At 31.4% G+C, this 12,681-nt stretch overlaps 1 protein-coding gene across 1 annotated transcript in view; it reads right to left on the bottom strand.

Moving 5' to 3' along the window:
* Positions 1–1,093: 1,093 nt before the first annotated feature.
* Positions 1,094–12,681, bottom strand: part of LOC122517913 (trace amine-associated receptor 9) — a gene marked incomplete at its 5' end in the record, with an annotated part of 45,967 nt that continues 34,379 nt past the window's right edge. The window contains 4 exons of the mRNA XM_043636531.1: positions 1,094–1,468; positions 2,016–2,144; positions 3,457–3,556; positions 5,820–6,074. Of these exons, the coding sequence (XP_043492466.1) occupies positions 2,017–2,144; positions 3,457–3,556; positions 5,820–6,074 (483 nt within the window). The remainder of the gene's footprint in view (positions 1,469–2,015; positions 2,145–3,456; positions 3,557–5,819; positions 6,075–12,681) is intronic.

The following is a 12,681-nucleotide window of genomic DNA, read 5'->3' as shown; positions in this document are numbered from 1 at the left end:
AAATAAAAATCCAAAAATAAACTAGCATCTAATGTAATTTTCTCAACAGATCCTCTGTCCTGACACTTTCAATTCGCAAAAATAATAAAAGAATAACATTAAAAAGTATCTCCTGTTTCTGTGAGAATATTTTCAGCTCTTTGTTATTTCTAAAATTTATGTTACAATATTTTTCGACCCACGTTTTCTTTCTTCGTAAAAAATAAAAATAAACGAGAAAATATTACTACCATGTTTCCAACACGTGTTGTTCTATGTAATCATTTTTCACAATAATGAAAAAAAAAAGGTAATAAAAATGTCCTTTAAATGGTTCCGTCCTGTGAAACTTACCTATCTGTTCACTGAAGTAAAAGAAAATAAGAGATCTTCTAAGGGTCCCTTTTTCTGACTCACAATGTTATTCTAAGAACACCCGTGTATAAACGAAATAGAAAAGAACGAAAATTATTTTCTAATTTTTTTCTCCTCGTCCTTCGTCCTAAAAGTACAAATAGAAAGAAGAAAGACTCTCGAACATTCGTTCAAGAAACAAAATCTACTTCTACGTTTTTTTAAATTGTAAAAGGAAAAAAAACCATAAGGTGTACTCGTATACAATGAAAACATTCGATAGATTCTGTCCTACATTTTTACTTATTAAAAATTATATAATTTTAACTTTAACAATTTTTGGAAAATAGAAATGAGAACTTCTATCGAATTGTTTCATAGAAATTATTTTTCTTTTTTACGTTTTTCTCTTCTTAAATATAATTAAATAAGTCAATTTAAATCTCTTTTAAAATGTCGATGATCACAAAAGTATTGGCTTTCTTTTTCTTCTTACATTCATTTTCGAAAAAAAAAAATAAATTTTAAATGAAAGAATAGAATCTCTTTTTTGTAATAGCGTTTTTAAAATTGTTAATTTTTCTATTTTTCTTCATTTTTCAAGTACGCCTTACATTTATCCTTTCAAAAAAAATAATCAAATAAAGTAAAGAAAATCTTAACTATCTTTCTTCTTTTTTCTTCATTTTTCAAATACGTTTTGCAATTCTCTTCTTCTGAAAAAAACTAATAATAAAGGAAATAAAATATGATCTCTTAATTTCTAGGATCTTAATTTTCTTGTTTCATCATTTATCAGATTTGTCTGGTACAAGATCGGGTAAGCTGAGAAAGCTCGCGTATTTGACGCGTCTGTCTCGTTGCGAACGTTGGCGAGTCTTCGAGCATTCAATCGTCCCATTGTTTTCGTGATAAGAGGAAGATGAAGACCTGTCTCGATGAGGGTAACTTCCCCTTAATGATGGGACAAGAAAATTCGTTGACCATAACGAAGAAAATTCGACATCGTAGTCGTTGAACACTCTTCGTCGTCGTTCTTGTTTTTTAATCAGCAGATGCGATTCTGCCGCCACGCGATACTAACTGATGTGGTCCGGTGATCCCGGATCGTCCGTTTGCGTGGCGGCATCCCTTCCTGTTGACAAAAAGTATTTTTTTTTTATTTTTCATTACTTTTATTCCAGTTATTCATCTATTTCACGAACAGTTAATTACTCGGATCGTTTGGTTTGTTTTACTATCGTCATTTGTAAACGCGCGTGTCGTTCATTTCACTGTACGAGTAAATATGACGTTCGATACGAGTCGCTAATTATTGACACAAATTTAAAATCATATCGGTCGACCATAGACTTTAGTTAACATCGTCGTTCTTATTTTATATTGATGTTTAATTTGCGATGAGACGTGTATACGTAATTATAGGAAATGTTACGATTAGAATTTAATGATTAATTTGACGGATTTATCGAGAACGAGTTAATTAATTAACGGAAAAAATAAGACTAAATGGAAGATCATTGAATTTCATTCATAAAAAAGTATTATTAATATCGTAATCAATTCTTAGATTTTTTATTAGAATTTATTTACGAATTAACTCTTAGAGATCAATTATTTGTAATTATGAAATTCGTGATAAATGAATAACTAATTAATGAGTAATAATTAATAGAACGGACCTCACGTGGGCGTAATATCTCCTCGTATCATGTGGCCGGTTTCCCATGGAAGTGGCGATGGATTGTTGGCTAAAGATGATGATGAACATCTTGCCATGGAACATCGATCCATTGAGCAACGTTCCAACCCTGAAACAAGAGTTCCTTTGTAGAAAATCCATGTATATAACATACACGTCACGTATCTACGTCGTCCCATGCAATGACACTTGTTGCACAATCATCTTCCCACGCAGTCACGCGAAACTATTATCACGAGCTCGAACGAGCTGCTCGTTTAATCGCAATTCCACAAACTAGCTTTAACTTTATCCTCGATTTTACTGAGCGTCCCTCACCGATAATGAAAAATATTTGCCATGCAAAACTCTCGTTAAATCCCATAATCGTGTTCTTTAACTTCAAATCATTCAAATGGAATTTTTGATCAACAACTATAGAAAAATATTATTTAATGGAAGGATAATTATTGACAATTGTTGTAAGCATTTTTTAGTTACTAACTCATCGCGACAACATCTTTTTGTTAAAATAAATTATTATACAAATATATATTAAAATATAACGTTGCTGTGATTTTAATGAAGTTTCTTTTTTATTAATTTCTCTTACCAAGAGACAGTCAAGTTGACAGGACATCGATTTTTCTTTTTTAATTCTACAGATAACAGTCGTAGGAGTCCATCAGAATCGTACATTGTTCAAGCAATACTTAACTATTAAAAAAAAAAAAACAAGGGGACAAGTTTCACATGTAGTCTTATCAACCAGCTCATTTCATGTTAAATGGAAAACTGTCAACTTGGCTCTCCCTTTATTAGAACAAATCTTTTTTTCAAGCTCTATCGTTGATAGAAAAATTTAAATGAATGAACATTGCTTGTCAATGTAAATTTAATTTTCTCTTAACGTTTAATTGATTTTCATCATTTTTCTGATAATATTAGAAAAGTTTTTAGATCAAAGAATCTCGGGAAGAAAAGAACCTCTCGAATCCGATGGTCGAGTGTGAAGGTTTCTTAGAATTTTTCTAACGTCCTCTTCGAGGAACAATTTTCGTATATTCTTGTACGTGACTTTACGCGAAATGAACCAGATAGGAGAGAATCAATAACGCGGTTCGCGTAAACGAGCTTTTTCTGCACTTACCAATGTACCAGGAATTTTGTTTTTTTTCTTTTCTTCCTCTTCTTCTTCTTATTATTATTTTTTCAATATTTTTTCTCTCGTATCAAATAACGGGACTACATACATTTTTTGTTAATAACATCGCTATTCGCTCTCGCTTTGACGATGGAAAATATTCAAAACGCATTTTTCTTTCAACTCTCGTGCTCTTCCCTTCTCCCACTCCCCGTTGTTTTTACCGAAGAAAACTTTTCCAATAAACGTCGTCAAGATAATGATTAAAAAAATCAAATAATAATTGACTATATCGTACCCGACAAATCTACTCCACTGATACTGCAAACGTCGAGGCCACCGGTACTCGTTGCACAACAATGTTGTTTCGGTCCTAACGGCTTTGGTCTGCAAAGCAGCTGAAAAATAAATCAAACAAATTTATTAATTAATCTTTTAATTAATTTTTCAATCATTTTTTGTTTTATTTCTTTCTTCGTGCATAAAATGATATTTGATAAACGTCACTTTTATTTACGATATTGTACATTAAGGAATTATTAAACCATCGAATAAATCGTATTTCAATGTTATCTTATCTTTTTTTTTCTTTCTTTCTTTCCTTTTAAAGGGAACATTTTATATTTATCAATATTTATCAGGTAAAACAATAGGATACTGTTGAAAAATCAATCGAAATCTATCTATCTATCCATTTGTCTTTCTTTCTCTCTTTTCTTAGCGTTTTTCAAAAGATAAATCGATTGGTGAAACGGCATAAGACCACTTGTCAAGCCCAGCACGTGATACGATCGTGTAGGCTCTGTATAAACCAACGAAATAAAGATAGAGAAAGAGAGAGAAAGAAGTAAAAAAAAAAAAGGAAGAAAGAGAAAAACTGCACGTTTTCCAAAGATGAAAGATTTACGATGAGAGGACGACCGTTTCGGAATTCATGGCTTGCAAAGTCGCTACGGGGAAGATGCATTGTCCTGAATGTTGGACGAAGTAAAATAAAGAAATAGAAAAAAAGATAGTGGTATAGTATAGAGAAAAGGAACGTTTCCACTTCCCCTTTACCCTTCATTTGCTCGAACCAAATTTAAGAGATCCGAAAAGGTGTAGAAAAACCTAGAAGATTGTCGTTAAATCGTTTGAACTCGTGAAACGAAACGTGTATCGCTATTGAATCGAAAATAACGCCCATTCGAATTAAATGTATATTCTATGCTGAATGTATTTTTCGTCTAACTTAAAACATTTATTTGCCTTTTTCTATCGAACTGTCGAATGTCGAACTTTCGGTTAAAATTATATTCGAAAAAGAATAGAACGATTCCCAAGAGGTCGTAGATCTACCTGGTTTTCTTTCTATTATACAAATTTTCGAAGAACGATCCACGTTTGATCCTACACCTTAGGTGATCCTATTGATTTCAAATAAAATTGATAAAGATTTAAATGTAAATTGTTTTTGTTCCGTAAGGTTTATAAAATCAAGGTATATATTCTCTGTCAAAATTTATTCAACATTTTTTTTCATATTATTTATCAGTTTTTATATAATTCAACGTTATTGGTAAAATTTGTAAGCATGTTGTAAAACGCAGATATTCGGGAATTTTAAATTTTTAGCATATTTATCTCCGATCGTATCAGCCAAACATCCTTAAACGCATTGACGCGATTTATTCGATGGTCGTGCAGCACAAAACCGCTCTGCAGTTAAAGATATTTCCTAGGGACAAATTTTATACTCGCGATTCGATCGCGGTTCGATCGGACTAGTTCGTTAAAAGATAAAAATCGAACATGCTTTTATTTAAAATATATATATATATATACTTTATAGAATCGTTTAAATCTCTCATCCAGAATTTTTGGTAAACGTGAATAAAACCCGCATTTATATTTCTCTATTGTTTGAAATCATATTTCATATCGTATTTTCAATGAATTTTCTCCTTTGCAATAACATTTGAAATTAATAAATTAATAAACCGTAACGAGAGGTTTCAAATGGCTGAATAATAAACGTGTTGATAACAAAAATGTTTCAATTTATTTGCAAAGAACAGAACAATAATAATTTAATTGGTACGATCCGATTTTGTATTATATTATATACGATTAAAAGTTTATTCGTATGAAGAAACAAAAAAAATCAAATGAAAAACAACGAATAAAACGGACTTTTCGTTTCAATAATCATATAATATTACAAAAAAAAAAACATGAAAACGCGGATTATGTAAATATTTTCGGTAAAATAAATTAATCGATTTTAATCTCATAAAATTCTTGTAATGTTGCATGCCAATAAGCTTTCATTTAGAGAAAAATACCTTTCATTCTTTCATAAAAAATACTCTATTTAACTCGGTATTAATTATCTTGAATATATAAATTGTTCTGTTAAGAATAATGATTATAATTTTTATTGAAAATTATTTTGTCAATTTGAACCTTTCGTTAATGCACTCTTTGACGTTTCATATCGTTTCATATCGTTGAATGATATTGCAGGGATCAATCGTTCGTAGGATGCCTTTACAAGGATTAGCTAGATATGATTTGCTATTAATTGAAAAGGATTTTGTTCATTATCGTATCTATTAAATAACAAATTGAAAGTGTTATCGTATATCGAAAATGAAATATAAATGATTGTAATATTTATACCTTCGTGTAAAGTAACTCTCTCGATATTCGTCGGAAGTGATTGTTGAGCAACCAGTAAAGAAAGGGATTCCAAAAACTATTGGAAAGAGCAAGCCAGGTAGCAAGAAAGTCAAGGAAGGGGGGAGGTTTACTTCCGGTACAAGCTGCAACGACTTCCTGAATAGTCCAAGGTGTGACCATCACAATGAATCCTAAGCTCATCGCAGCCATTGTTCGGGAAGCTGAGGTCGACAGTCGTCTTTCGTGAGCAACCAGCTGAAACAAATTGATTAAACTTAACTGTCAAATCAATATAATTCAAAATATCGATTGGAAAAATCGTTCCGATGAATCGTTTCCATTGAAAAATAAATGAAAACGAGCTGTCGAATAGAGACGGCAATCGAACGTGAAAAAAATTCAAGATAAGCCTTAATAATTTCAAGTTAATGGTTCAGTGAATTCTTGAGAAAAGAAAAAAAAAAGAAAAAACCCTAGAAATCGATATCACAAAATTCATTTCATTTCAGAATGATAGAATAATCATACTCTTTCTATATTCATATCTTATATTCTTTCGGGAATGGATAAATTCAACTTAACCATTAACTGGATGGAAACGAGAAAAAAGAGATAACCAATAAAGTGAAAGATCTTTTTTTTAACTGGCGCACCTATGGTTTCGATCGCGAACACCCTTTCCAAGAGCTTTGCAGGAATGAATAGATCACCACCACCACCACCACCACCACCACCCTTCATCGCGTCTGCGAACTGAACGTCCTTGAGGGAAAAAGAAAAAGGAAAGAAGGAAGGAAGAAAGAAAAAAAGAAATAGAGATAGGAATAGGGATAGGGGGTTGATAGAAGAAGGTAGATAGAAGAGAGGAAAGAGGTTCGCGACACAGCTATCTCTCTTAGACCGACTTGACATGGTTAGAAAAGTCTCTAAACGCTAAGCTCGTCAGTGTCAAAGCCTCTTCTTGTGTAGCAGTAAAGGGATTACCAGTCTTCTCGTTTGGGAACATCACTGTGTCCCATATGTCACACACACACTCTCTCTTTCTTTCTTTTTTTATTCTCTTTTTATTTATTTTTTTTTCTACCTCCCTTTTTCTCAGACCCACACACGTACCACTCTTATCTTTCTATTTCGTTGAGTCCAGTCATCTGAACTTGGTGATTTTCACGCCTCTCCTTTTACCTAGATCTCATAGGATTACCTGCTTTAATAACGATTTAAGTTAGAGACCTAAAGAAAAATCGATGTAAGTAAAGAGAAGGAACTTTCCGAAAAGCTGAGGAACGTTATCACTAAATTAAAAATCGTAATAGACAATTTTGATCTTCTTTTAATAGAATCATTTGGTACCTTTTATTTCTTTTTTTTTTTTATAAATAAATGATGATAGGAAAGATAAAATAAATGAGAAGAAATGAATGATAATATAGAATAATAGAAAATGAATAGAATCGAATTCATTATCAAATGTATTACACATCTTTGAATGATACTTTCTCAATCGTATTAATCATGTGATCTGTTAATTTTTTCGTACATTAATATATCACGATAATTTCTATCGTCAGTAATCAGTGATTCGATTATTCTAATCAACAGAAAATTTACATTTACTTGGTTTTCATTTCAAATTGTTATTTATGATTTCACGTAAATTGTGATTTAGCACAATAATGCGACGTTATAATTTATTATACAATAGGTTGAGAATGTGTCTTCTTTACGACTGCAATATTCTTTCGGTTACGATTATTTTATTCAACACAGAGAAAGTAAGGAAGGAAGGAAGGAAAATAGGTTTAGAAGGAAATCTTGGAAGGAAAAGTACGACGACGTTTCTAACGACACAACGGGTTAACGCATACAGAACGATCATTAGCATACCCGATCCTTTTGGAAATGCAGAACGTGGAACAAACTATTACCCACCAAAATATTTGCATTTCGATTCGATTTATCGTCCCAAAATTGGCGAGGTCTACCTACAACGCTTCCTTTATTAAATATTCAATGTATTTTCTTTTGCAACGAGAATATCGGTTTCGATAGTTTATAACAAAAAAAGAATATATATAAAATATAAGAATAAAAATAAATAAAATGATAGGAAGAACGATATACGAACAAAAATATTTTTTAAATTAATTGTATAAATACAGTTTACTTAATATTTAATAAAATTAAAATAATAAATTAAAAATTAATAAAATTAATAAATTAAAAAAAAATAACATTATAATAATATTTAATAAAAATATTTAATAAAAAAAAATAAAAAAATATTTAATAATAAAAATAATTTATTACATAAATAATTAATAAAATATTTAAAAAATAAATAAAATTTTTAAAAAAAAATTAAAGAATAAACAGTACGGGATTCGATTGAAATATCAATCTAATAATTTACATGAAATTGTTAATTTCGCTCAAACGTGTCTACAATAACGTAGTTCGTCTTACCGTTGTATATCCAACTAAAATTAAACCAAATTCGAGCAAGACATGAAACACGTATTATGGACGGTCCAACGATCAACTTAAACGCTACAGAATTCTCTGTGTTCACAACCAAGCGTATACATCCAATATCGGTTCATTTCCAAAACAGACACGACTGGATCAACCAATCGAAATGGATTATTCCATCTAGAAACTTAACTAAAACGTGTCTAAAAAAAATCAAAAAACAAAATAATCGATCATCGCCGTAGGTATTAATAACTAAAATTCACGAATCCTGACTGATCCTAGCTAAAGAAAAAAAAGGTTCTACAAACTTTGAGAGGATACTAAAAAAATAAACTCGATACCGCGCACTAGTTCAATTTTTTGTTATTTCATTTAAAAATGAAAAAAGAAAAAAAATAATATAGAAAAGAACGTTTAAACTAAAAGTATCATCCTATTTCTCGGTGGTTATAGGAAAAAGAAAGAACAAATAGATGCGCGAACTCTTTAACGGGGTAAGGAAAATAAGCAAAGTCTCATAAACGACGAGTTGGAAGTCATTAAATTTGCGACAACGGGACTTGGATCTTAAGTTCGTGGAAAAAGTCTTTCAAATGAAGTTTTCCAGTTCGTTCTTACTGGAAGGAACGAAACCGATTCGTTGTTTGTAAAAAAAAAACCTAGCAATCTCCTTTTTTTTTTCTTTCTTACCCCTCGTAAAGAAGGAGGGACCTTTGAAAATTTTCATCTTAACTTTCGCTATCGTTATCTCGATTTTCCGCCCATGAAATGAAGTAGCCTCGAGGAGTTTGCTTTTAAAGAAAAAAAGAAGAAAAAAAAGAGAGAAAGGAAGAAAGTGTACAATACATGAACGTTTACTATGATACGTTTAATGTATGTATGTATGTTTGTATGTATGTTTGTATGATACATCTATTGAAAAATTAACTTTTGGCTATGAGATAGTTAAAAATTTTAGCAAAGTATTTTCATATACATCCATCGACGTATAATTCGTTTTAAATGTATTTATATTATAAATTAAAATGTAATTATATTATAATATAGTATAATTGATATCCTCTTTAGGTCTTGTAATTTAATACTTTCAATTGAATTGAAAATAATAACATCAATGAGTGGGATTAAGTGGGATAAATCGAATGATTTTATAGAAAAATGATTGGAAGTTATATTGTAGAAAAATATTGACTATATCTAGCATGTAAAATAACGTATATTGAAAAGAATAACAAAATGTATGATGTATCGGAACATTTGATATCCCGTCAAGCTTTCCAATAATAAATTCCAGGGGGGGTGGTAGTCAAATACGCACGTGTATCTATAAAACATCAGAGATCGATTTTTAAATGCTACTAAATTCGAACAATAGTCGGAAGCGAACTATTTTTTTCCATTCACTATTCCTCTCATCTCGTACAAAATATAAAGAAAAATAAAGGAGGGAAGTGTTTACAGTAGTAAAGCCTAAAAGTAGTCACACAGTAAAGCGCAGTAAAAAAAGAAAAATTCGCCAAAATATTTGGTAACCATTGGAAAAACAAATATACTTTATTTTATATTTCTTTTTTTTTCTTCTTCTCATTTTAAACTATACTCTCCGTTCGTTTTATAAAACAAATGGTAAAAATACGAATTGCAATATTTTTCGGTTGTTTTTCCTTTTTCGTTTTCAACTATTTCATAGAGAAAGAATTATCATCGAAATATTTAAAAATAATAAATAATATATTTATGACGAATCATTAATTCGCATTATTACTCTCTTTCTTTTCGTTTATTATTTGTTAACAAATTAATTATTATCTCATATCCAAAAGTTAATTATCATATTTGAAACATTTATTTATCGAACATTTATTTAAAAAAGCGATATACAATAAACAAAATTTGGCCCTTAAGTGGTTTAAAATGAATCTCACTCGATATGTAAAACGAGAAATAAAGATGGAGAAAGACAGAGAAAGAAAAAGGGTGGGAAAACAAACGATATCGTATTCGTGGTAGAAGAAGAACGTAATGGTAGTCAAACGCAATCATACTTTAACCTAGGGCATAAAAAATGTCTCGATTCCCGCTTATATGCATAATTCACACGGATGCTCGCACTTTAGTGACTTCCATTGGAAACTTTGCACACGACAACGAACCTTTTACATCTTCCAGATAAGCAGGAGAACGGGGCGAGTTTCCTTTCTCCCTTACTCTCCCTCTTTTCCTCCTCCTTTTGAGAACTGTATATATGAAATCTTATACATCGACGCTTTCACGGCCTCGAAAACACCTTTAGAAGACATTCCCGCATCCATTGACCTACATCGAAGCTGCGGTAGAAAGACGAAAGGCGGAATATAAAGGGAAAGAGAAGAAAAAAAGACAGAAAGAGAGAGAGGGTAAGGGAGGAGGGTAAAGGAAAGGGGGGAAAAAGAATGAAGATGCGGCCGATTTCTTATAAATAAGGTACCTTCTACGACGTGTGCCATTAAGGTACGATTTTTTTTCCTCTACCTCTTCTTCTTCTTCTTTTTCTTTTTTCCACCCCTTATTTTATTCTTCTTCTACTTCTTCTTATAATGCAAAGAGCATATTTCTTTTTTTGCTCATATTTATATCGGTACTACATGGCCCATTAAGCTTGAATCTTAACCGAAAAATGTTCGAGGGGGTGGAGTAAGAGGAGGAGGAGGAGGAGGAGGCAAGAAAATGGGGAGGGGGTGGTAACAAAGCGTGACTAAGGACGCGAAGGAAGTTTCCTTTCGACCAGTTCGTTTCGGGGCTATTTTTGTAGCAATCGAGGATGAGAAAGAGAGAGGGAGGGTTCGGTTAGAAAAAGAGAATCGAAGAAAAGTTTGTGAAAACTTCGAGGCAAGAGTGCGAGAGAGATAAAGATAAAGGGACAGGAAAGGAAGATATCGAAGGCCATTCGATATCTCACGCGTATTTCCGTCCTGTCTTTCGGAAACTTTCGATGTAAGAAAAAGTTCGAAAAATGACTGTACTGGAGAAAAACGTAAGAGGGTTGAATGAGTGTGTGTGTGTATGTATGTGTGAAAGAGAGAGAGAGAGAGAAATCGATCGAGTATCGAATGAATTTTCGATGTAACACACCGTCGTTTACCATCTATCGATTATTTATCGTTCTAGTACTACATATGTATATGTACGCGCGCGCGTGTACGTGTGTAGTGAAATTGCCCATTTCAAAACGGTATCTCGTAAATATTTCTTTCCTTTTTCTACCATTTTTTTGTTGACACACTGTTAGAAGAATCATTATATATATGAGCCGTTTATTTTGAAAGTGGCCTAACTCCATTTTTCATTTTTTTCCGGCTACCCACGGTAACATGTACAGCTTCAAATTATCTATCAATAAAGCATTTAAGATTTTTTATATTCCGAGTAAATACGGTAATTCTGGACACATAAGTTTTCAGAGTTAGTTGAATCACTGAACCGTTTATTTTGAAAGTGGCCTAATTCCATTAGGAGTAGAGATTTTGGTGTGGTAGAAATGGCATTAAAAAAAAATAATTTACTGTTTGTCCCCCGAGAGTATTACAATATTATCAAAAAGTGTCGGAAAGGTAATAACTTTATTGTACATGAAATGAGACAAGAAGATTTTGTATCGACAAAATTATTAGAAGACGCAATTTTTAAAAGGGTCAAGAATTCTAACGGAGAACCAATAAACTGGTTAAAATATGTTGAATGCGTTTTGTTAAAAATGAATAAGATTTTCTATAAGACATCAATGAATGAGAACGAAAATTTGAAAGTCCTGAATTTAATACCACGTCGGGGTAGACCAAGAAAGTTCGAAAATATTGTATTGACACCACTGTATAAAAATATAAGACAAATTACTACCGCAAAATTCAAGGACATAATTGACTTATTACGATATATACCCCGTGGAACATCATGATTTCTTTTAATCCTTTTGACATACACAAAATGTAGATGAGTAGAAAATTGTTTTGTAATTTATGTTTGTACAAAATATTTTGAATCGCATAATTTATGTTTTTAAAGTGTTACAAAGATATGTAAAATAAAATAAGTATTGTTTATTCGCAATTTGAAGCATCTTAAATTATGTTGAATGGACTTCGGTTCCTTCAAATTTTATAACGAATCTGGTTGTTAATTTTGAAAGTGGCCCAACTCCATTCTTGGTAAGAAAACGCATATTATTCAATTAATAATTGCCATTATTTTAATAGGAACTGTAAATTGAACACCTTTAGATACACTTAAGCAACATAACTCATTGTTATTCTTTACATATATTTTGAATTGCATTGAAACGCAAACCTTTAAATATCTCAATTTAAGGTTATATGGAGTTAGGCCACTTTCAAAATAAACGGCTCATATATAT

Source organism: Polistes fuscatus, unplaced genomic scaffold (assembly GCF_010416935.1).
Source record: "Polistes fuscatus isolate 324 unplaced genomic scaffold, CU_Pfus_HIC Scaffold22, whole genome shotgun sequence".
In the NCBI taxonomy this organism is placed as follows: domain Eukaryota; kingdom Metazoa; phylum Arthropoda; class Insecta; order Hymenoptera; family Vespidae; genus Polistes; species Polistes fuscatus.
This window is presented reverse-complemented; position numbering and strand designations above follow the sequence as displayed.